General features: G+C 40.0%; 1 protein-coding gene across 3 annotated transcripts in view; it reads left to right on the top strand.

Moving 5' to 3' along the window:
* GALNT9 (polypeptide N-acetylgalactosaminyltransferase 9) overlaps positions 1-25,323 on the top strand; it is a 218,021-nt gene that overhangs the window by 76,276 nt on the left and 116,422 nt on the right. For all 3 annotated transcript variants that reach the window (XM_074844346.1, XM_074844344.1, XM_074844347.1), the window contains one exon: positions 16,746-16,926. In XM_074844346.1, the coding sequence (XP_074700447.1) occupies positions 16,760-16,926 (167 nt within the window). In that variant the 5' untranslated portion in view covers positions 16,746-16,759. The remainder of the gene's footprint in view (positions 1-16,745; positions 16,927-25,323) is intronic.

Here is a 25,323-nt window from a genome sequence, read left to right as displayed (position 1 = left end):
AGCATGCTGTTTTATCCTTAACCTGGTTCTCATCATTGCCGCTAACACCTGACAAGAAGCGTGTGTAAGCTCACAGAAACAGGAACTGGGGGCTAAGGGAGCAGCTTCAGTGCTGGCTTTGGAGAAGATATTTAGAGCTGCTGAAATACAAGACCCGGGCTTAGGAGACCTGGGCTTCATTTCCAGGTGTGCCCTTCCTTTGCTCTTTAGCTGTGGTGCCAGCTCATCTCTCTGCTTTTTTCATCCCCTCCCCTTATCTGTGTCCTTTATTTCACTGAGGAGGTCTGAGTCCAGACTAGTCTGTGCTGCATCTTACCTTGTGATATTGTTAATCAATGATATAAATAACAGCCAGACATCCAACAGACCTAGATATCCAGTAATTACCACAATTAATCCTAAAAAATAAGTGTTTAGATCCTTGAGCAGCAAAAGCAAGAAAGCTGACTTGCTTGTGGGTTGATATCCTAAAGGTGAATTCTTGGGTGGTCTTTAATAACTCCAACAGGTCTCTCATATTTGATCTTTCACTGAACCTCTTCTCTCAGTAGGAACATTATAATGCCACTTTCTTCCCAGATGTCGACTTTTGTGACACTTGCAGAAATGTAATTTTTGGAGACCTCTGACTGTCTGCCAAGCTTTGGCTGAAATTAGACACAGTCCTCAAAATCTAACAAGCAGAGTGACCATATTGGTGACAAATGGGATTTTACTCATTTAAACACAAACATGAAAAACAAGTTCTTGGCTTTTAAAGGAACCAGACTCAGATATTCACATTGAATTCCTCTGCATGCTCTGTTAATTGGCAATATGTTAACGCAAGCATTTTTTTTCTGCTTTCCTGCTTACTTCAGTTAATAACTATAGCAGCATGAAATTTCCTGACACTACACCAGTACTACAGGAGAGCCTCCTTTATTTTCAGCTTCCTAAAATGGCAGACTTGGGTCCCACTAGCTTGTCTCATTGCCTTTCAGTAGTAACTGAATAATTAAATCATGCGAGGAGCAGAGAAATGATCCTATGCTGCTCTTTGCTAGGCAGCGTGAAGCATGCCCTGCTGCTCATTTCAGCTGGTACCCTTCACGGCCCAAGGGGCTCAGCATTGGCTTTCTCTGGGACCATTTGGTGCTGGAAAGCTCATTCTGCTTGTGGGAAATGTGATTCTGACCTGAAGTTTAAGTTCAATCAGATAGCACTTCTGCTTGTGTCCTTGAAGAGTGATGAGTCCAAGCTGTAAGCTCAGACCTCAGTTTTCTGAAATTCAAATTCTGATTCATACCTGTGTTTTCACTGAAGGATCATCTTCTCCTGTATAAAGGCACCTTCTATCACTGTCTTCATTTCTCTCTTTACTGTGTAATTTAATATCTCATAATGTAGTCATAAGTACAAACCTGAGACACATCAGGGGACAGGAACATTCATTCTTTTATGGAATATCTGCATAAAGTAAAGGAAAGCTTGAAGAAAAATTGAACCTCTGAAAACTTGAATTTCTTTTTACGTTGCCTTGGTGGAAACCAGATAAGCACCATTGCAGTCAGTGGCATTAGGAAGGTAAATTGGAGAAGTCTGATCCACAATTTCAAAAACTTGGCCATTGTCGTTACATAAGATCTGAATTCTATATGCGTGTGATGGCTTTGAACATGCTCTGCAGGTGGATCAAAGCAGCATGTTGTTACCAAATGCACCCCGCCTTTGTCAAACAAAGCCCACTTTGTCTTGCAGTGAGTTTGTCAGGGCCTAGACTAGCCTTAGGTCACAGTCAATTTGTAAAAATACCAACACACAATGAAGCCAATCTTGTTAATAATGAATCAGGTATTATAGCAGTGCTGGTTTGTAGAGTGCCTGTAACAGTGGATCGTAGCTTTCCCGCTCCTGGAAGTCTGAGTCAATTTATCTTTATATCAACAATAAACCAGAAAGGGCAGAAATCAAAGTAAGCAATGTTTTTATTACCGCTTTTAAATAAAACATTGTGCCAATGTTTTTTCCCCAACATTACATCTTTATTTTCTCAAATTTATTGACAATTGCTATTTATCCTCATTTCTCCTTTCTTTTGAAAAACTATCTCATCCTTTGATTTACTTCCTCCAGAGAATACGGTACCTAATTCTTTTTATTTTTCCCTGATAAATCCCTGATTAATTGTATGTTATAAGCTATCCACGCAACATTGTGTCTTTCATTTCTAAATAGGCTTTCTTTTATGAATTTCAAGAGCAAACATTTTCCTCTCTAGAGCCAAAATCAAATCCAGGCTCAATATTTCCTTAAACAATAGCAAGGTACTTCAAAACCAAGTATGATTCTCAGTGCCGTGGACTCCTCTTACCCCTACTCCTCTGTGAGCAGAAGAGAATCAGACCTTTACTTGTGGCACATCCTCAAATAGATCTGCTATCAATGTGTCTGCCAGTTTAACTCACCAATTAGGAGGATTCTGCATAGTAACTTTCTTCATCCATTATAGCTTCAAAACTGCCATAAATGGTTGATTTGTAAGCATTTTGGTTTAGATGCTGGATTCTAGGCTATATTTTTGCTGTTTCAAATGCATCCTGTGTTTGGTTTTGAACTGACTTTTCCTGCTGGTAGAAAATCAAATCATATGCATATTAAGAGGTTGATGGAAGGAGGCACTGCAGCCTGGCATTGACAGGCAAGGCACAGCTGTAGTGTATGTTGACATGAGATATGAAAATAAAGTGAAAGGAGGACAGAGGAGGAAAAGCAGAGATGCAAGTTCTATCTCAAACCGGATTTCCAAGCCAAACTACCCGAGAGGTGTCAAAGATGTGCCTGAAAAAGAAGCACACAAGCACATTTCAAGAAAAATACACATATCTACAGATGTAAAATAGGCAGTCTGTCAGGAAAATGAGTCTGTTTTGAAGCCAGCCATCAATATTGCTGTGTAATGATGCAAAAGAAAAGTATGTCACCTTTAAAGAGCCTATAAGGCAATATCACACTGAAAGGAAAATGGAGGAATCAAGGCCCTCTCTGGTTTCTGTCAAAACTGATATCCACATTAACTGATTTTCAAGTGTGGGCCCTTGAAGAGATCTGATGGAGGTGTTTGAAATATCATGTCCTCAGTGGCAGCTGATCTCTTCTACCATCTATTCCCAAGGAGAAATGCCTGATGATAAGATTGAGAGGCAGCAGATAGAGAACCAGCTCTGCTCTGACAAAACTGGGGAATTTTTCAGATCATTTGATTCTCTCATGACCGGACAGTGACTCTTGGAGCATGGAAGGGAGAACAGTGGACATGGCCAGCGGGTCTGTAGGTGTTAACGTTGTCTCTTTATTGTAGTTGCATTGCCAGAGGTGGACTTGATGACTAATTTCACAGCGGTGGAAAATTGAGATCCTACTTTCAAGCATGATGTGATTTTGAGTTCCAGCAGCTACTACATCTGTGTTTAATGCTGTCATCCTCTGCTGTGTAAAATGGGTTGAACAACCAGGAGCTTTTCAGTAATACAGATGGCAAGTGGTGTATGCGACTTTGTTATTGGGAAAGCTCTCTGTGATTATGTTAGTTTAATTTAATAGCAGGCTGTTTAGGTAAATGAGCAAGGAGGCATATGAATGTCTGAAAATAATGTGGAGCATGATTGCAAAATGATGCTGCAGGAGATGGGCTTGTCTGGCCCTTGTCAAGAGCTCACTGAACACCCTTGAACAGCAAGAGAAGCATCTTGCTTAGTCTTGGACACAATCCCTCTGAGACAGAGCAGAGTCCCAAGGGTGCCTGACTGAAACCTGGGCTGAAAGGAAGTAATTTGGCAGGCTTGGCAATGTCGGATGTGATACAGCCTTTGATTAGTTTAGACTTTAATATCAGCACAATAGAGTCTAGAGTAGTACAAGCCTGCATAGGACCTGAAGTTAAATAGATCTGCTTTTTTTAGATTCCTTGTATTTAAAGATAATTTCTTCCTTATGGAACCTAACCCTGTGGGATTCACTGCTGTAGTTGAGCTGGTCTGAGAACAGGCCAGTCAGGGATTTCTCATCCAGAATTGCATCAGAAATCAAAGGGGTATTTTTAACCGTTAGAGATGTGCAGTCAGCTCTATAGGTGCAAGAAAATGTCATTGCATCCAACAGCATCTTTTCAGCTGTGGGCTCTGTCCTGTCAGACCTTGGGTCAGAGCTCCCTTCCTGCAACGGTCTGCTGCTTCCTTTCCCTACCTCTGATTCACATAAGCAAATTCCTTGTTTTTCAAAAGATCTTTTCCTCATTTATGAAATGAAAGCCCTTTAATTTGGCTTGGAGCAGCTTGTTCCTGAATCTAACTAAACAACCCCAAAGTTTTAGCTCTTGCACTTTGGAGCTTTTCAAGGAGAAACCCCTTTTCCTTTCTCTAGAACAGATCTGTTATCGTTTTAATGATCACTTTCCCCAGGAGTTCTCACCTCTGTTTCCCTGGAAAAATTAAAGAAAACCTAATATATTGATACAAATGATCCATTTCATGTGAGTTGGTGACACTCTGACCATGACAGTACCCGAGAATTCATTGCTGCAGGAGGCCATTGAATCCAATATTAGTGACTGGGCTCTTAAATGGCACTGAGTAGTTTTAAGACCTATTTCTACCTGTCTGAGTTAAGATAATGAGGGTAATCTAATATTATGCTTCAGGGCTTTAGTTATCTGCCTACAGGGTTCAGAAGGGAACTCTGCTTCCAGGGACTGTGTAGAGTTTAATTGGCCAAGTGCTTTATGATTTGTGCTTCGTTTCCTCTGAAGCCTCAGGTACTGGCTACTGCCAGAGGCCAAATACCAAACTGATGACACTCAGATTTTGTCTCCTTTTAATATCAGTGGGCTGCTGGGCAGCTACACCAACATTTCAGCTCCTCGCCTCCCAACTCCAGATTTATGCCATCACCAGAGTTTTCTGGCTTTTCTCCAAAGCCCTGAAGAGAAAAATCCATTTTATATGTTTCACCAGCACAAACCACAAGTCATCTGGGATTTTAAAACTTCTAGAATAATCTTGGCATCTGTTATTTATTTAAAGAAAACAAACTGATCTTTCTCAGTGAATGATCTTTTTGATCATTAAAATAAAATAAAAAAAAACAGAATCACACATGTATAACTTAAAGTTATGCATATGGGGTAGACTCTTTTTTTTTGTTACTTAGAATTTAAGTTTAAAAATATATCACATAGATCTCCCTTGCTTAAACATCCCTGCTCTTTAGGAAATTGATTTTTGTTTATATTAAGGCTCTGACAAAACTCTGGCATCTCTCTTATTATCTATAGTGTCCTACCTCACAAATGAGCTTTTATCTTCATCTCCAATGGTCTGTGTAGCTCCTATTTCTTGGTCCTTCCAGTCGTCAATCTGTTTATCTCCTCCTGAATTATCTGTTGTAATTAGAATACATTTTCTCATCTCAAGGGAAAACCAGCTCCAAATGACTATTCTATAAAAGCAATTACTTTTGATATTAGATATCTGTACATAAAACCACAGTATTTCTTCCAATTAGAAAGCACTAATGAATTTTGTGTCTGGAGAGGGAGTAGCCTATTCAATGCTACTCTTTCTGCTAAGCCCAGAACAAAAAATTAGACCTGTAAGGGGGCTGATGGAAGCCAGCAATGGCATGTGGCCACACCTTTGAGTAGTAGGTTAGGGAGAGAAGATGACTGTGCAAGGACATATGTTCCTTTTTTTGCCCAGCAGGCCTATTGTATACATTGATGGACTTGATCATTCTGCACATTCTGCCAAGATGACTAACACAGTTTTCCCTACTACGCTTGCCTCCTACACTTGGCCCTCCATTACACATTTTTCTTTGTATTTCCTCAGATATTCCTCTTCTCTTCCTCAAATTCTTAAGTCATGCGCTAGGAATCTTGCATTTGGCATGGAGCAGCTTTACCAGAGATCTTCTTCCCTCTTTAGACACAGGAGGAGTTGTGCTGAGCCTTTGCAGCAGGAAACCTATCTTATATATATCAGAACTGCCATCTTTCATCATCTCAAAATAACCTGCGTGAGTAGGGAGATTTTATCCCAAGCTTTTCTACAAAAGGAATCAATTTCAGAAATATTTGATCATGTTATTTTGGAGAAGACTATAAATACTGTCCCTAGGTTACTTTCCCATAGGAATCCTCTCCTTTTCATCCCCAAGAAGCCATCCATGCACGGGAGGCACATTGGGATAGAATCTGTTCAGTGGGGTAGAAAAGATCCTCTAGTGGGCTATGAAACAACTTGTTTTCTTACTGTTATGAGAAGGATGAAATCCATAGGCCACTGTTGCACTGCAGCCTCTGCTTCTACTGATCCATGTTGTCTTGTCTTCTTCCCTGATTATCGTTCTGCATCTGTTTCTTGTCTTCAACATTGATAGCGAGCTCTTTGGGGTAGGAACTGTCTTTCTGGGTTCATGTAACATCTGCTACAATTAGTGTCCTGAATCTAGACTACATGCTATGAAAACACTAAGAAGAAAGGCTGTTTTGGCCAAATCCTGTCCTGGTAAGGCTTACTATAGAGGGTTTAAGGATTAATACATCAATATGGTAGGGACAGAGTGTGTAGGATGGAATAAGGGTCAGCTTCCCAGATGCTCATAACAGCCCTGGGCATTTTTATGGCATTTTCCATCTAATGTACTTTGAGCACTTGACAGGTATTCATAGGCTGTGCCTCAGAGTGCTCTCTGCAACCAGGAAATGTCCCCATTTTAAAGAAGAAGAAGAAACATAGGGCAAAGCACATAAGGGGTTGGATATTAGTCCTCTTTCCAGATAATTTGTCCTAATTTACATCATTTCCAAGGCGCGCTCTGCCTGACTAGCATCTGTGGGCAGAAAAGGAACAGCCCTCCTACGGGCAGAGCTGCCAAATCCTTTCATCCCTTCACTGTCATTCAGCAGTCTTCTCACAGATAGACGTCTTACAAGATTGTCAGTCATCTGTGGATGAAGATTGAGAAACTCTATCGCAGGCTTCCACTTGAACAGACAGAAGGATCTTGAGATGAGGTCAAGGTACAAAAACACTGCACCTCCTAGTTTCTAGAGCCAAAAAGTTGCACATCAACTGCTTCAGCTTTACAAGTTATTGTACTTTTTTCCTTTTCAAACCATCAGCCACAGGGTACTGTTTGTCTTCTCCCTGGTATATCTTCAGAGATACTTGGGGCTGATACTGGATACTAGGGGACATAAATCTTTCAAGCAAGGATGCGACAAACTTGATTAACTATAAAAATAAGACTGTATTTTGGATTTCAGATAAATGGAAGTGCTGGAGTCATTTAAATTAGACGGGGTTTTGTTTGTTGCTCTCCTCTTTGCAGAGAGTTGGAGCCTCTGTCCCTGTGGAGTGTGATTTGGTGAATGTTTCTGTATGTGTCATCCACATACAACATTCTTTCTAGCTCAGAAAGTAAGCACCTTTGATATGGACAAAATTCAGATCAGTTTTCCTGGCAGCAAACCTTATATATTATGTCGGCTTACTGCAGGGTCATGGTGGGAGAAGCTGATTTGGGATATGGAAAGTTGGGATATGCAGAAATTAAGGGCCAGGCTCTGTTTAACATTTAGATTGAATCTAGAGCTAGACACTACTGACTTCTTATACTGCATACTACTGTTTGCAAAGTTGACCGAATGTGTCAAATAGTGAAATAATTTCAAATAAGATTTTTTTTCTGGATATTGTTGATCCTTGTGCTTGCAACTGCAAAATGATTTTACTTTTGCAGGTTAATTTTGGTACACTGAGCTACTAATGCATTCAGCAAATTTATGCCTATGGGACAAAACTTTTTTTTTAATATTCTCCAAGGCAATGATCACACAGAGCCACTCTTTACCTATGGTCATTTCTTCATAACCATAGTTTGTGAAGTATTTATGGAAGTCAAGGAAAGAGGCAGATATCTGATTTTGGCAAATTTTTGCATGAGATCCTTTGGCAAAAATGAAGCATACAGCATGGGAGAGGGAGGAAGGAGAAAGCACAGGCTGTGAAACTTGCTTGGCATTTTGACAGAGTCAGGGTAGTATCATAGGATGGAGAAGAGAGAAATACCATTCTACATTTGATGCCATATGATACTACCCTACACCATTAGCTCCTGCTGACATCACAGGGAATCACTGGACAGAAGATGCTTCAGCTTTTGCCAGAGAGGACCTGTGTTAGAAATGGAGGGAGGCTGGTTTTTAATTTGCAAATTAATCACAACAGGACAAGAATTCAGGAAGGCACTAGTTTTGATTTCTGACTCCACCAGCATATCTTGTGCAATCCTGGGGAGTTTCTTAACCTTTCAGCAGATCATTTCTGTCCAAAGGTGGGTAGGATGACTCTTTCCAACCTCAAGGGGCACTGGGAGTCCAGCATCACTGGTGTTTGGGAGACACTGCAATATTTCAGTGACAGTTACAAAAAAGCTCCAAGTACCGTAACTTTCTGTACAGTGGGGGCTGCTTTGTATTCAGTAGCCCAGTGAAAAGACATGTGAGCCACTATAAGTTAGTGCAAAAACGTTATCCTGGAGCACCTCAACGGCTAAAGTATCCAAGGTAGAAGGGTTTTGTTTATCTCTGAAAAAGAGATCTTTTTCTAATACTGAATCTCAATCCCAAAATCTGCTTTTGGGTGCTTTTTATTCAGAGATTTCAAAGCGTTTTGTAAAAGTAGTTACTGGTGCCATTTTGTAGCCTCTGTATGTCCCTTCTTTGTCAAACCATCTGCCTGGTAGAAGTCATCGGCTCAGTTTGAAATTGAGACAAAGCTCATGGCACCTTTTCTTTCAGCTGTAGCCACTGTGCTCCTCAGGGACTTGCTTAGCCTCCCGGGGATGTCTCCTCTAGCACCCAGTCTGGGCAATGTATTGAACTGAGCAGCCGATCAGAGCATCCCTGGGCTGTGCTAGGTGTGTATGACACACAAGGTACTGTTTATATGATTGAGCCTTTCTCTGATGTAAACATGTTATTTTGGAAAACATGTTCCTCTTGGTTATTTTTAGGGATCACTAATATGAAGCTATAAACAGTAAGACAACTGGTGAGCTGAGACCTTTTGCTTAGTGTTGAACAGCTCACTCATATTGCTCTTTCTTCCTCCTCCTCCAACCAGCTGCTTTTCTTGTGCATCTGCTTCACTCTAACATACACTGTTAAGTCCTGAAGGAGGAAGACCAATTTTTTCCTCCATGCCTACAGATATGCCAGTCAGTGAGACTGTAACCTTCATCTGAAGTTTCTAGTTGCAACAGAACAAGATTACAAAATTAGCACAATACAGTAATTCAAGATGGAAGTATTAGGGGTGACTCATTAGATGCAACTAATTTAATACCTGCTTCCAAAAGAGTGGTTTACTAGCTTAAAAAATGTTGTAAGCCGAGTTCTGTTTTAGCTATGTTACTGAACCTATTCTAGAGCCTATGAACCTTTTCTTTTAAAAGATATAACTGGAAATTCTAAAAGTCAGCTTTGTCAATCTGTGTAGAGTTGCTATTGCCCCTGAATTTTTCTTTTTTTTTTTTTTTTCCCTCTTGTTAAACTAGGATCTAAAGATTTTTATTGCCTTACAAGGTATGCAGGGATGTTTTCAACTGAGAAATCAGAAGTGGAAAAGGAAGGAAACAACTGCTTTGCTGATGAGTTTTATGTTTCCTGTTTAAAAGAGAGAGAAGTGTTTCAGGAGTCGCAGGTAAAACTGCTGGGTGACTATGACAGGTTTTTTAGAAGGAAATGTTTTATTCCTTCCTTTTAAGGTTCTAGAAACCAAAATGCTTTTGTGTAGTTATTCAAGAGTGCAGATGGTCTAAGTGTAGATAAAACAGACGTTTGGCTTTGGAGACCTTCTCAGCCTAAGACTGAGACGGGTCAGCAAGGGCATTTCAGAGATTTTGCAGCAGTTCTGTCAGTGCTTACCCAATCTGGTGGCATTGGTGATGGAGCTGGCCTTGTGATTGTGCCCAGCATCCCTGGTACCACCTGGGCAGACTTTTGATGAAAGAAAGATGAGGTGTGGGAGCAGAGCTGTAGCTGCTAAAGGGGAGGTGACCTTGCCAAAAGTGGCAGAAAGACCAGAAAAAGACCAGAACAGACCTGTGCTATTGTGAACGTGGGTGTGTAATTATTTTCAATTGCTTATTTTTATTTTGATTTGTCAAAAGGTTAATTATGTCTGAGAACCTTGCTGAACCTGATTTACAGCTGCCTGTAATTGTGTTGCAAATTGAAAAAAAAAAGACAGTAAAATAATCACAGATGTAGTTTGATCTTGCTTTTCCCATAATTTCTCACATAAATCTCGTCAGTAATTTTCCCATTGTGACAAGGTTTATGGTGAAAAATAGGAGGTCTCTTTTCTTCCTAGAAAATTATGTATCCTGCAGAGTAATTAATCTGGTTAAGAAACTAAGACCAGTTCATTCTGCTCTCCATTCTCCCAGCAATTTCTGTCTTACACAGAAATCTCTGCAGTGAGAGCAATAAATTTGAAATGAATGACAGACACTAATTATTTGTGACCTCATTGTCATCTGCAGTGTTGAACTGGGTAAGACTGATCCCACCATACGGGCTGTAGATCTTTTTAGTTTAAAAATTTAAAGAAAAGACAGCTTTAAAAATAGCAGCTCACTGGGCATTGCCACTGTGGTCCCCTCTCTGCCCATCACCATTTCAGAGCTGGCAGCATGATTTCAATCTTTTGGTCTGACATGAGCCACAGCATTACACTGTCAGCAATGCTGCTGTACTCTGCCCAAAATGGCTTCACAAGCCATGGAAAAATGGGTGAAATGGGTGCTAGTTAGACCCATAGGTAAGTAAATCAAAGATAAAGGAAGGATCTGGAAGTCTGCAACAAGCTTTAAAAGGAAAAGAAAACAGAAAAGTGCTCTCATCTGATCTGCCTTGGTTAAAACCCAGGTATATGCTGGAAGCTGAACCAGAAGCACTTCTCCATCTGTCTTTTTTTGGTTTTATACTGCTCCCCATCACTGTAGGACCTAATCGCCCAACATATAAAATCAATAGCAATTGTCTCTCTGCAGGGCAGCAGTATTTCCAGAAATGTATCGCTTTTCCTGTTCTTTCACTACGCGAGACCCATGGGAATGAATTTTCCTATGAGCTGTCCCTGAAGGCTGTCTGGATTTTTGCTGAGCTGAATACACCCAAGCCCCAGGGCACAAATAACTTGTTCTTTGCTGACTTTGTCTTTGACAGCCCACCTATGCATCCTGTGGGAGAACTGCTGTAGAGTATTCTGCTCCTCCATGTCCTCCGAGATGTCGTTCCCGTGTTTGGCATACTGGAAGGCCTCTGATGAGATGGTTCTGATCCATGGCCCCAGACTGTTGGGCACCCCTCGGATGAGGGCCTGGAGGATGTCTGGACAGTGGACAGCAGCCTCTGCTTCAGCCAGACCTGGGGGGACACCGTCTCCCATTGCCTGCCTCCTGATCCCATCTCTTAAGACCAACATTTTTTTTAAAAGATGCTGCTGAACTGGCATCTCTTTCCTGTTTTTTTCACAAAAGGCCAGCCAATGCAGATAACTGTGGATTTGGGGGTTGGCGAGTAATGATCTTGACTTAGCTAGTCATGGGGCAAAGCCTTCTGTTGAGGAGACATTTGCTGAAGTAACAGGTAGTCCTTTCAGATGCAAAATGCAATACAAATGTTATCCTATGTAAGACATAGTTATATTGTGTCTAGCTAACCAACCATGCATTGAAGAGCATTGTCTGTAATTGCTGCATTTAACACACACACACTTATATAAAATATACTATATTCATTGTTCCTAAGAACGTCTGGAGACACTTTAGTGCTTTTCTTAAAGAATGAAGCAATGTGATATCATTTATTTAATTGCTGCTATATATTGGTCAATGTTACTGCATTGCTATAACAACTCAGTCAGACTAGGCTACAATCTGGGTAATGAATGGGGAAAAAGACCTCACAACAATGTGTTCTGAGAGTAAGTCAGACATATGACGACTCTTTCTTAGAAGAAGATTAGATTAGCATCATGAAGAGCTAGAATATCAGATTTAGGAAAAAGGTATGTGAAATAATTGTCATTATGTGTGGTTTGGAAGGCTACCTACCTAATTCTCTCATAAGAAAAACAGCGAAGTGCTTGATGCTTCCTGTGGGTTGGAAGTTTCATTCCCCTGTTACTTGGGCCATAAAGATGCAAGTGTTTTGTTCTGTAAACTGCAAGAGCACACAGTATATAAAGTTTCAACTATGGGAATTAAACTGTTGCTTAAAGTCAAATGAACATGTCACATCTTGGAGACCCTTTCATCAAAGCAGGTCAGTTAATGTTAATGAAGTCATCTTCAGTTTGCTTTGATGTAACATCAGCACCCAGCCTAGATGATTCCAAATGATCAGCAAATGAATTTCCACATTGCAGTCTTTCAAGGACGTAGGGTTTATTAAGTGTCTAGTTTTCTGGATTCTTTAACTTCTAAAGTGCCTAATTTGACTCCCTTTTTTAATAAGGCCTGCTTATGCCATTTTTTTTTTTTTTTTTTTTTAGGGGACTGCTGACTTTTCTCTGAAACTGAGCCCCCTTAAAGATGCCTTATATTGGGCAAGTAAAGCAGAGGCATGAAGCATCACTGCTTGCTATTAGTGTCTTTTAAGTCTAAGACTGTATCATGCTGGAAGATTAGGGTGCTGTGTTTTTCCTTTTGGGTGGGGAGAGATTTAGAGTCTCAGACATGTAATTTCTGTAATTACTTGAGCAAGGACTAGTTGTCAGCCTGGGGATTAGGCCCTTCTGTTCCAATTTTTCCAAAGGAAGTAATATTAAATACTAAAGCTAGTCAAAGTGCCAAATAGCCTCTCATCATAAATTGGAACAAAAGGGACAAATGTTACAATTTCCTTCAAAATGCCTATTGAAGTGCTTCACTTGGTAAGGTAAAAGAATCTCTGTTGTTGGAAATCACTAACTGCAACACAACTCTTCAAGAGTTTTAGTCATGTTTCAACAGAAACTATGACTGTCTCATTCTTCACCTTTCTGACAGAAAATAGTTTCATTAGAAAATTCAAATAATCCTTCTTAAATACCCCAAATATCATATCACATTTTTTGCTCACAGCTTCCTCCTTTGCATGACCCAGTTGGAGACATGATTATATCAGTTTCTAATTGTGAACCTCCCCCGTGCTAGTTTCTCCCTGTCCCTGCAGAATGCAGAAGTTTAATGCCAGCTGCAGGTTGATCACTTGATGCTAACCCAGTTGCTTTATGATGATTGCTGCAAGCAAGAATGGAAGGTTCTCAGACATTTTTTGAACCAGTTTTAGTGGAAGAAAGATGCATAAGGTACATTTCTACAAAGAAGTGTGAGCAATAAAGAAGAGTGGTTTGTGATGTATGAAGTAAGTCTGTTCAGTTTTTAGGGGCAAAACCATTGTTTTTCAAGAGATCATGTTGGGCTAATGTTAGTCATTCAGAGTAGGAACTCTTGGTGTGTTTGTACATTAATAGCAAACTGTAGGTGTCATAATATTTGTAATAATTAAAATAGAACCAGTCAGGACTGCACTAGAGAATGACAACCAGTGCCATACCCAGACTCAGCACGCGCAGTTGTGTCTCTTAGTGAACAGCAATTCAGCACAGTGCTATGATTTGGATTTGTCTCTGAGTGAATTGCTACCAGTGTAAGTCAGCAGGAAATTTTGACTCATGAACTAGCTCCTATTGGCCAGGAGTTTGGACAGCAGGGACACAACTCTGTTCTTCATTTTCCAGAAAATGCAGCTGGCAGAGATTCATGTGGTCAGCCTAAGATCACAAGAAAGACTCTTACCTCCTCTACTTCTGCCCAGAGAAGGAACATGGCTGAGACAAACATGCAAAAACTTTCTAAATGCTTCTGCATACACCTGAAGACAGTTTCATGATTTCAAGAATAATGAGAGACATGACTGAAAGCTATATAGGTATTTGAAATAGTTATAATAATCTTTGGAAATCTTTAGCTTACTTTTTTGCAGTTGTTGCATTAGGTTCAAATTCTCTAGGATTTAGTGTCTTGTGATGGTAACTCCTTGTGTGGTAGTTTTTTTTAGGTTTTTTTTTAGCAGAAAGGTGATGAGCAGGATTAGGTGCTCAACTCAGTCCAGCTGAACTGATTTCTTGCATTCTCCTGGTACAGTTCGAGAGAGGACATGAACACTTTCCTACTTGTCTTCTGGGTTATTTCCATACCTTACTGAAGGAAAACATGTTTGGGAAAGGAAGATAACATAGCTGGCTTGGGAGGAAGAGTAGTCATTAAACAGTGGGAGGGCTCTGTTTAGAGTTACCAGATGTTGGGGGATAAGTCATCAAAGGTGGTCCAAGATTCTAGTTCGGCAGTGTGACTGACTGAAGAAAAGAGCTGTCTACCCCGTTGCCTTGCCTTGAGCATACCTCTCATTTTTCCTAGCATTTTGTTTCACTTACAGCTTTGAAGAAGTTAGTTATTGATTAAGCATCAGTATCAATCCCAATAGCTTGGTGCTTTGATCTTTTCTCTCTGTGTCCCAGAAATACAATATCATAGAAAAAGAAGCTGTTTTGAAGCTTCATCTTTCTGCTTTCCCCTCATGGGTGCGTGGCCTGTGGAGTTTCTACTTGTGCATCTTGTGCATCTCCCTTGCTAGTGAGACCTGGAGTTCACCTCCCACACACACCTATAATTAGACCATGGCTGTGTAAGCCTCTTGTTTTCCCTTCTTTTCAACAGCTCACTAGGCTTGAATGCTTGGAGCTGTCTGAATTTTTCAAAAGCTTGGTTATTCCAAGAATGTTTTTCTGTAGGGTGTCCTTTTTGTCTTCTTCTGCCCTTCCCCCTCCTGCTAAGACTCATAATTCACTCCAAGACAGTTGAGTATTTCAGTGCATGATGATGAGGAATATGAAGAAGACATTAAAGACACAAACACGAGCAAGGTCTGTCCTGACTTGGGATCGCTGACTGCAGTATGAGGTATGTATTTTTGTAGGCAGTGTCTGAAATTCAGTACCAAAATTCCCAAGTCCTGCAGGTACTCAGTCCTTTTATGTTCAGACAATTAGTAGTGTTGCACTTCACCTTAGCATGGGATTTTCTCATAAGCACTACAGAAGAAAATGCTATCATTACTCTTTCAGATCACTAACAGACTGTCTTTCTGTTCTGTGCTGTAATTAAGCAGAGATGATGGAGCTGTAACAAGTGAGGACAGTGTTAGCAATGAGGTGCAAGAGATATTCCTTCCTGAGGGACTAAACTGTCCCAGACCTTATTGTGGCTTGGAGAAGCCAGTCCCAGATTTGTACTGCTTTGCTGTTAATAGAAAATGTTGACAGTTTCTTTCCGCCTTTCTCTTTAATTGTTTAGTTGAAATAATGATATTTTCCTCTTGAAAAATTCTTAATTCAAAAAATGTTGAGCAGGTCAAACTCTAATTGTTTTGTTCTGCACTGTAAATGGTTTGGAGGATATTTACACATTTCTGTATGGTATCCCCAAGACTATTATAAATAATTTTTCACTTATAATGACTTGATGACAGTGAGCCTTTTAGAAAAGAAAGCTTTGACATCAAACACAGGATATTTGAGGAGCTTATTTATGAGAATTCAGCACCAAGTTAAATGTCTGTTGCCATGGAAGAGGTTCTTGGAGATGTGGTCATATGGGCATTTTTAAAGTTGGTTTAGTTTTGTTTTACATGTATTTTTGAGTTGACCAGTAATATACCAGTGAATGAAACCTATAAATGCATTGTTGACTGGCTAATATCTAGTACTAACCAAGTGGGGCTAATTGTTTTACCTCATGTGTCCAAACTTTCTGATCCTATAAGCTGTATAGGGCCAAGTGTCTTACATGATATACATATTTAATTCGTCAGATATCTGAAGGACAGAGGAAATCTGGAGTAATTCCCGGGTGAGAGGTAATGTCAGCTCCCTGATAGTTTTAGCACATCTTTGTCGGAACAGGCTGGGCAAGGTGTGCAGTTGAGTCCATATGATCCATCTACTGACTCACATGGTGAAATTAGATTTACTGTGTATTTCCTACCCAGCAGCAGCTGGTGACCAGCACAGCTGTATTCCCAGCATGGGAACCAAACCTGAACCATTCAAGAGCTGCAGGTGGTCTTAGAGCCACAGAGCAGATGCCTCAGCTCCAAAACTTATTCCAGAAATGACACTAATATGGAGTTAAACTGGCAGATCTACAGGTGGTAGAAATTCAACCTATCTCCCTTAAAATGAATGGAGCTACAATGGGCTCTACTGGGAAAGGGCCTAGTCTCCAGTTCTTATGAGGAAATTATCTTATAAGGAATTTATCTTAAGGATAATTAGTCATTTTGGAATGTTTGGAAACAAGATTCCTGTTTCCAGGAATTTATACAGGGAAAAGGAGAAATTGTGAAAGCTGCTAGTTGGTTCTTTACATCTTGCTCATTAATAATTATTCGCTGATACTACAAGATGTGTTGATATGGACTCTGATTTGAGAAGATGAGGATAATTTCCACAGAGCCATGAGGGTTTCAGAGCTGAGTTTCATGGGACTTCAGATCTTGTTTATCTAAAAATATTCTGTGATCACAGAAGAGGCTAGACCCATTTCTTTTATATTAATAATTCTTCTCTTTTTTTGTCTTTTTCATTTAGGTCTGGCGAAGCCCATGGGATTAGTTGAAGGTCCAGGAGGCTTGGGCCAGGGGGGAATGGCTGCTACCCTGAGAGATGATAGTCATGAATCAGAGACTAAGTATGAAGAATATGGTTACAATGCCCAACTCAGTGACAGGATATCACTGGACAGGTCCATCCCTGACTACAGACCAAAAAAGTAAGTCGAGTTCCATATTATTATTAAGAGTAAGTGATTGATTGTTGTTCTGTTGACCCATGGTGGCATTCTTCTCTTCACATCCCTTCCTGGTTAGTCTGACAGCAGTTAGTCATACATATACCCCTGAGTTTATTGAAGATTGAAAAGACCAACTGCCATCTCAAGGATGAAGTACCATGCTAAATGCATAGCTAATTCTGTGAGCAATGTATTAATATGCACATTCAAGGCCTCAGATCAAAAACTACATCAGGATATTGGTGCTTATTGGGTTTGGTTCACTTAGAAAAAGCCAGGTCGTGCCAGCTGAGCCCACCATCAGAGGTGGGAGCCTTAGTCTGTGCTTCTTGTAGTCATGTGCAACGGAAGGTGGGGCAGTGACAACAAACACTTCGTAGCCACTGGTCACTTTAGAAAAAAAACACCACATCAAATCAACTGCCTTTACTTCAATTGCATTTGATGTTCTTGGAATTGTTTAGTTGGGCTTTACAGTGTGCTCAGACGTGGACTAACTGTAATCCATTGAGGTCCTATAATTGCAGTAAGATTTTTATTTTGGTCTTTGGAATATGTGTTTGTTTTTATTCTAGTGTTATAGCACAGGCATGTGAAGACTATGTTTGACATTGCAATTATATGTTTAATATTTGTACTGATTTATTATATTTTGCATTAAATGCCTTTCAAATCTTTCATATTTATGGAGTTATGTATCTTCCAGATGAGACATCCGCACTGTCATCCTACGAATGACAATCAGTAATGTCTTAATGCAGAGGAGATCAGCAGCAATGCCTAGTTACTCTCAGGAGACAGAATTGAAAAGAATACTTAATTAATTTCTAATAATAATCTTCTGTTTTAAAAGACCCACTGGGGCTCCTAGGCAGAACTGAAAGTTAAATAAAAAAGTATCTTATTAAGTGGCGAGAAAAGTTTAGCCAAGCAAAACAGCTGTGCTCTGTGAGTAGATTGCAATTGAATTAGGATTTTAGGCAGTTCAAGCTGCCAAAAACAAAATCCAGCAAAACAAAACTTCAGCTTAACTACAAATTTCATTAGCTGTGTTACATATTAATCTAATCTCAGAAGTATTGACTCAGCATTTGTTTTCTCAGGCACTTGCTATACAGAAGAAAACCTAGATAAAAGAAGCGGCAAAGAGAAAAAAAATCTACTGCTTTGATATCACTTTTGATGCAATTATACTGACTTGTCCAACGGTCTCATCTCTCCATCACTTGATGTATCATAAAAATCCATCATGGAATTATTCTGGGGAAAAAGTAGTCTGTAGTTATGCCAATATTTGAGTTGTGCATCAGATCTGGTCCAAAGACCCTTAAAATCAGTGTGAAGTTTTTCAAATGAAAGTCAGTGAGGTTTGACCTGGCCTGTTATTAGCTGCTGCGATCAGGTAGATAATAAATGAGAATGCTCTGCTAGGAAATACAAAAGCAAAGGTTGCAGAGCTTGAGTCTAGCTCAGCAGCTGTCAGAAGCATGAGAGCATTTGCAATGCAGTGATGTTTCACTTCAGATTATACTCTTCCACAGTTTTACTTGGAAGCTTTGATGAGTCATTCAGATAAGCTGTTTGACATGCTCATTTTGGGAATCTCGTAAGGCCATGCTGCATGATTAACTGTCTGAGCTACTGGGAGAATTGCCTTCCTTGTGGTGTTTTGACACTTTTGAGGTGGTTCTAGTTAGGTCTAGATGTTGGAATTGAAATGCTTGTCTCTAGATACTTACAAGTCACAGGAAAACCCTTCAGATTGAATTTGCTATGAAAAATGGGTAAAAGTTTGGAGAAGGTAGAAGCTTTTATTATATGAAGAGTTTTATCCACTTCTATCAAAGGAGCTTTGGCTGACATTTGATTGCCATTTTCTATTAGAAATTTCAGCTGTCCTCATAAGCAGCAATTGTCTCTGACCCCTTCAAATGCACAGCTACTCATATACAGTCTCTCTTGGGAGCTCTCACTGTAATGCTGAGAGGCAGTTTTCACTCTGTATCCTATCAACCTCTTCTTATCTGCCTCGTAGTACCACATCTGCTTCCCTAATAGGTGATAGTTGTGCATCATAGCCATAGGGCAAAACTGAGCTTGATTTTCTGTTTGGTTTACACACTCTGCTCTAATTATATATCAGAGAGAACTAAATCTCCAGATCTTTGAGACAGGCGTGGGGAAAATCACTCTTGTTTTGTCCAGCTTTGTATGCCGACTTGTCCAATGGTCTATCTCTATCTCTTGATAATAGCTCTCATCGCTGAACCTTCTCAGTCTGCTTGTGATTTATATTCATGTCATTCCCAGAACATTTTATTTTTAAAAAGGGAGGACTTTTCATTTTTAAATTGAGAAGCAAGGTAGAATTAATGTCCATGGCCATGTACAAAGTCCATGGCCAGTCTATGAATAAACACAGTTATATGGATTCGCATTCCCAAAGTATTAAACCATGCTTTCTCCCCATTCTGGCTTCCATTTAAAATGTTCAGATCTACATATTTGCACACAGTAGGAAGTATTAAAGATACGAACCAGGAGAATTTTACTCAAGTCTGCATTGCATAGACATAATTTATGAAAGTAAACATGATTTTGCTATGCAAATGTGGGACTTGTAATAGGCTAGGTTTAGTTTTCTTTTAAAAGAAATTTGATCAGAAATACTATCTTTTAGCTCATTTTATCTTTGAATTTCCCCCTTATTGTTCTCCAGTATCTTATTCTGGTAGAATAAGTCTTTTGTTTCATCTGCTAGCATAGCTTCACTAAACATGCAGTAGTTTAATTGCTTTTCAGGACATGTTTTTATCCCCACACAGCAAATAAAAAAAATGTTACACCTCTTTAAAGAGGTGTACAGTCAGACAGCGTGACCATGAAGGCTCCTAAATTGGAGTCACCTCCATGTCCTTCCCCTGCAGTAGTCTACAAGCCTGGGTGGGTAGTCCTGCTCTCGAGATGCTTTTCCTGTACACTTGCATTGTGTTCTGCTTTCCTACCTGCCGCTGCCAGTGCAGATATTTCTTTTAACTTGGAAGCCTTTTCTTTAAGATAGGAATTGCTAAGTCAGTACAGGAGACAACAGCAGATTTTGTGCATGTTGTGTTTGTGTGCCAAATCGAAGCAATGTCAGTAAATAGCTTGCTTGTGATTACAATTCACACAATAATTACAAAATTATAGTTTGATCCTAACGTGGTGTAATAAATATGTCTCAGCTTTTTCTTCTCTGATATTGCATCTCCCACAGCTTGAATACTTGCCCTGTCTCTGTGTAGAAAGCAGACAACCCTGGGGAAACAGTCCAAAAACATACTGTGAATTGATATTTCAAGCTACGTTTAGTTTCAAGAGACATGTAATATAAAGAAGTTGCAATTTTGTTTTATAAAACAATGCAAAGCCTCCCCAATAGTTTGTAAGTTTATTCAGTGTGACCTTGAACACTGTTTTTGTTTCTTGTTGGATTTCTCCTAAATCAAATGGGCTGATTTTAAAGTTGTGCTGATGATCTTTCCATAGTATGTGATATGTCTTAATGGTGACTTTTGCCTTGAAGGCAGCTGAGCACAGTGCAGCTGAGTGCTCTGAGAAGATGCAAGGTCCAAGTAGTGGGAATGAAATGTGTTTGAGTTCAAGGTCAAGCAGAATATTCAGGATTTATTATGGTTGATTGATGAGTATTTAGCAACGTTCAGCTAATCATCCTAGTATTGGACTGACCTGAGATGTTGCTTCATGTACTCAGCTAAAAGTGGTCGATATCTTGTTGTCTGTTAAAACACGTGAAAATAACTCTAAAGTGGTGGTCTGGTTAGTGCTGACTGTTATTAACTATCTAAATTCTACAGTAAATTAGTACATACAAAATCTACATTAATGCCAAAAGAATTTTGCAGGATTATTTTTGTTACAAGGGAGTTCATAATGCTTGTTATGGAATTATTTTCATCCCCTGTCATTCAGGCACATATAAAGCTTGAAAAACATTTCTTAAGTGCAAGCCACAAGAAGAGGGGGCAAGGAAAGTAGCACAGGTCTCTGCATGTCCCTGCTGCAGCCTCATCTTTGCTTCCCAGTGTGCTGGAGTTTTTCAAGGGCTGTACCACTGTGGAAAACATGTTGCAGAGAGCTCAGGGTGTTTAATGTCCTCATCTCTCCTTCCAGCAGTAAAGCATTAGCAGGACTTTCTATCCCTCACTAACATACCCTATTTCCTCTGTGCAATGGAAGAAAGAGAAGCTTCTCTTGTAAGGAACAGGTTATTTTTCCCTTGGAAGCACACAGCTAAGCTAGAGTTTGCTCTGTGGTTCTCTGGGAAAACTGTTATTTAATGTTGAAATATTATTGGATTAATTTCCACTTATGTTCTTACATATTCAAAATTAGTGTTGTGATCATGTAAAGCTGAGTACTTAGTGGAGATAAATCCAGTGTTGACCAGTGATCCTTATGTATATATGCAGGAAAGCATAAGCACATGTATTGGTATCAGTTTTCTCTACTAATACATACAGATGTAGAGTAGTCTTGAATCCTACACATGGGAATGCTATGAAAACTTCTGGGCTGTGTGCATGCCTTTCTTACCATAACGTCAAAGGGCCAATGTTTGACTGAATTGATCTGGAGCAACACATCTGAGATTTTGATAGAGATCCACACTTCTGAACAGAAGCGCCCAGAGTCAGCCGCCTAAACCCCTATGTAGTCATTTTCTTCAAGTGGCTTAATTTGTATGGGGTACTGGGAGCAGAGAAAGAGAACAGGTTTATCTGGGACATGCTGTATTGCTACAATAGGCCTCAGGAACGGCAGCAGCCATCCATCTGCCCTTTTGGGGAAATAACAGCCTTCACTGCTGCCAGCTGTAGCACAAAATAGAAGTCTGTGCTCCAGTAACAAAGGATCAGACTCAATCCTTCCCAATCATGCATGAAGACAGAGGCACTACAGACCCATATGACAGAAGATTTTGACTTTATCAAAGATAAAGAATGCAGAAAAAGTCAAAACCTTAGGGAATTTCATTCAAAGGTGGGGGGAAAGGCCCCCAGACTTACAAAATCTGTTCTGTAGTGTGGTCTCCTGGAAAAATTGGGAAGTGTCAACTAACCAGATGCTTTCAAATGTAAGCATCATCTCTCAGGATAACATCAATTCCCCTGTTCTTTCTGGTGCACAGGCTGGATCGCAAGGGGTTGAATTAAACAGGTTGAACACCTGTAAATCTGGCATTTTCTAACTTTCTATCACTTGACTTTGCAACTTAAATAACTTCTGGGGTTTCTTTACATGCAGGCCATGTCCACACATACGCACACATGCACTTGTCAAAACCACTTGCTGTGATGCATTATGCATACTTTTGAGAAAAGTTAATATCATCCCGGAGCTTCCATAACGGCTAAATTGGCTTTTACAAGAAATTGTCGCTGCTTGGTGAGGATCTTTAATTTAACTGATCTTTTTTATGCAACTTGATGCTGAGTGCATTGTGGCAGTTCAGTGATAACAGTAATACTAATATATGGATTCAGTCTGCTGGGTCTATCAGCCAAAGAAGATATTTCTTTGTGTTACAGTCATGGATGTTTGTATTGAGAAAATTCAGCCCTAAAGAACAAACTTATTAATGCTGAGGCAACTCAAGTCTTTAGCCATAAAAAGCAGAGGAATCTAGGTCTCAAGGAAATTACTTTCATTTATTCAGTTTGTTTATAGAGGCAAGCATTTTCGTTGCTTCCTATAGACATTTCACAATAGCAAAGGTATTGCATCTCTAGGGTTCTGAAGTGTAATTAATGGTTCACTCTGCTCTATACCTAAGGAAAAGCTTTTTTAATTACCTATCAAAAAGGATTCTGGAATTGATCAAATAGTGCTATCAAGGGGGCAGACATGGTAAATAGACCTCTGATTTGTTCATTCAAGGGTTTAATAACAGTAGCTAGTATGAGGCCAGTAGCTAGAAAACAACCTTTCTGTAAGAGATGGTCCCGCAGTGGCTGGTGAGCTCAAGCCTTTTGAGAATGCAGGATGCTCACCTTTAATTTTGACCTTTCTTTTGGCGGTAGAGCTCTGTGGACTCGCTGTGATATCTGAACCATCAGTCAGCAGCTCTTTCGAGCTAAATCATTATATGTGTTTGAAAGTTCTCTGTTATGAGAGGAGGATCAGTGGGCTGGTACAACAGCCCCTGCCTGAGGCTGTCGGAGCGGGCAGCTCCTCTGCCCGTCTGTGTTGGATGTCCCTGCAGGAGCAGGGCAGGAAGGCAGATGGCTTTCAGAGAGCATCAGCTTTTGGATCAGTGGATTGGAGAGGGCTAGACCTGGTATTATTTGATTTTCTCCACCTCTGCAGCTTGCTCTGCCTCATGACCCACTTTTCAGATCCTCTAGGGACACTGACTATTCTATGCACAGCGTAGAAAAATGACACAAAAATCTCTAAATTAAAACAGACCCTTAGGATTCTTCCCAGGTTAACCAGAGTGCAATGTAATGGGCCCCTTTGCAAGGAATATTTGAACTGGAACAGATCCAGAGCTTTTCAAGAATCAGAATTTCTGATGAGCAGAAAATGACAACTGAAAAAAACCTACCTAAAAATATTTTGTGTCAGGCTGAACATCTTCTGTGAAATGATTATTTAAACAAAATGTTTAGACCAATGAAACATTTAGTTTCCCATGAAAAATTTAGCTTTAAAATAATGATTTTTCTATCACTGGCTTCTACCAATACTTTCAGATTAATATCAAGTCACAGTAAAGTGAAACAGTTAAAATTAAACGTTTCCTATTTTCAGCTGACAGCGTTTCACAATCATAGTACAGGCAACTTTTTTATTTCAATTAGGCTTACTTTTTAATAGAAAACTCTTTGACTACTTTTTTTTTTTTTTTTCACCCACTCTCAATAAATCTAAAAAACTGTGCTAAAATTCTGAAAACCCATTTTGGCCACTCTGATTGTATGGTGAAGCAGAGAGAAGGAAAAACAGAGAGAGAAAATGGAGCAGACAGAATTACCTCTGGGCAACAGACTGAGATTGTTTATTGGAGGGAAATTGAGTAAGAGATGAAACTAACTGAAGTGTTTTAATTAGATCCCAAATCAATGTCCAGATGTGGATTTTGAACAATGTAAAGGGGGCATGTGTGTACATGTGCTCTGGGACTCTATATAGATCTCAACCAGTTTTGCCAAGTTACACAGGCTGGACATATTCCTCGGGCTGTGAATCCCCTACAAATAGCACAGGCGCCTTTGCACATGCATTATCTGTATGCTCAGCTGGTGATACAGCTTCATAGAGGTGTACCCGAGTTTGAGCTGACTTTCCACCTTGCCCAAGAGCAGAAGGAACTGGTGTGGACTGAGTAAATCCTTGTCCTGCTTCCTCTGAGGAGAGCTGGGCTCTGACCAGCTATTGCACAGTGTTTAGTGTTGTAATTCTGACTCAGTTCATTTGGGATATCAGTTGACAACCTAAATTTGCTCATACTGCTGCCTCTGGGCCAGTTGTGCTTATTTGTGTATCTCTGTGTGTGCCAAAGGCTTATCACTGCAGTTTGGGAAGTGTTTCTTACTTGGCTGTAAAAGGCTCAGACTGAAACTGTGTAAAGCCCAAAAAGATGGAAAAATCACCTGCTCCTTTGGCTGGGAAAGGAAACTCCCTGCGCCAGCCAGCCCCTGCACTTTACACCCCAGTGCTGTGTTTGTACTGTATGTCTGTAGTTGTCACTGAGACCTGTAGTCATGACTTGACCCTGTTTATGAAGGTGCTGTAGGTCTTTGCCCAACCTCTGCTGGAGCTCTGCTTACTTTGCATAAATAATGATACATTAATTGGGATGTGGGCTTAAACCTTTGTCTCTAAAATCCCAGGACACCATAAGGTCTTTAAATATTTAATTAGTTATACAATGCTAAATTGCTCCAATAAGAAGACAGACTGAGGAACAGATTTACACTGGGACTGTGTTTCCCAATAGCAATAAAAAATGGAGAAACTTTCAACCATCTTTTGAGGCCATTATTGGGAAGGGTCTCTGATTTTGCTTGATAACAGCAGTAGGTCATGACCTTGAGGTAGGACCATGTGACTGCCCAGGTTGCGCTACACTAATACTCTGCCTCTGCTTTGTTGTGCATAGGGGTTGGTGACACCAAAAGGTTTGGGTAGACAGTACCAAAGTTTTTTTCAGGACATGGTTCCTAAGCAGAGAATCCCCATGAGCCAGGCTCCATGCTGTCTCCATAGTAGCAGTGCCAGACACGTGTCAATATCTCGCAGTTATTTCTGATTTTTGATAGAAGTTTTTTCTGGCTTTTCCCATTAGATACGTTATTGATTCCCTTTTGT

This window comes from Strix aluco, chromosome 18 (genome assembly GCF_031877795.1).
Source record: "Strix aluco isolate bStrAlu1 chromosome 18, bStrAlu1.hap1, whole genome shotgun sequence".
NCBI classification, from domain to species: domain Eukaryota; kingdom Metazoa; phylum Chordata; class Aves; order Strigiformes; family Strigidae; genus Strix; species Strix aluco.
This window is presented reverse-complemented; position numbering and strand designations above follow the sequence as displayed.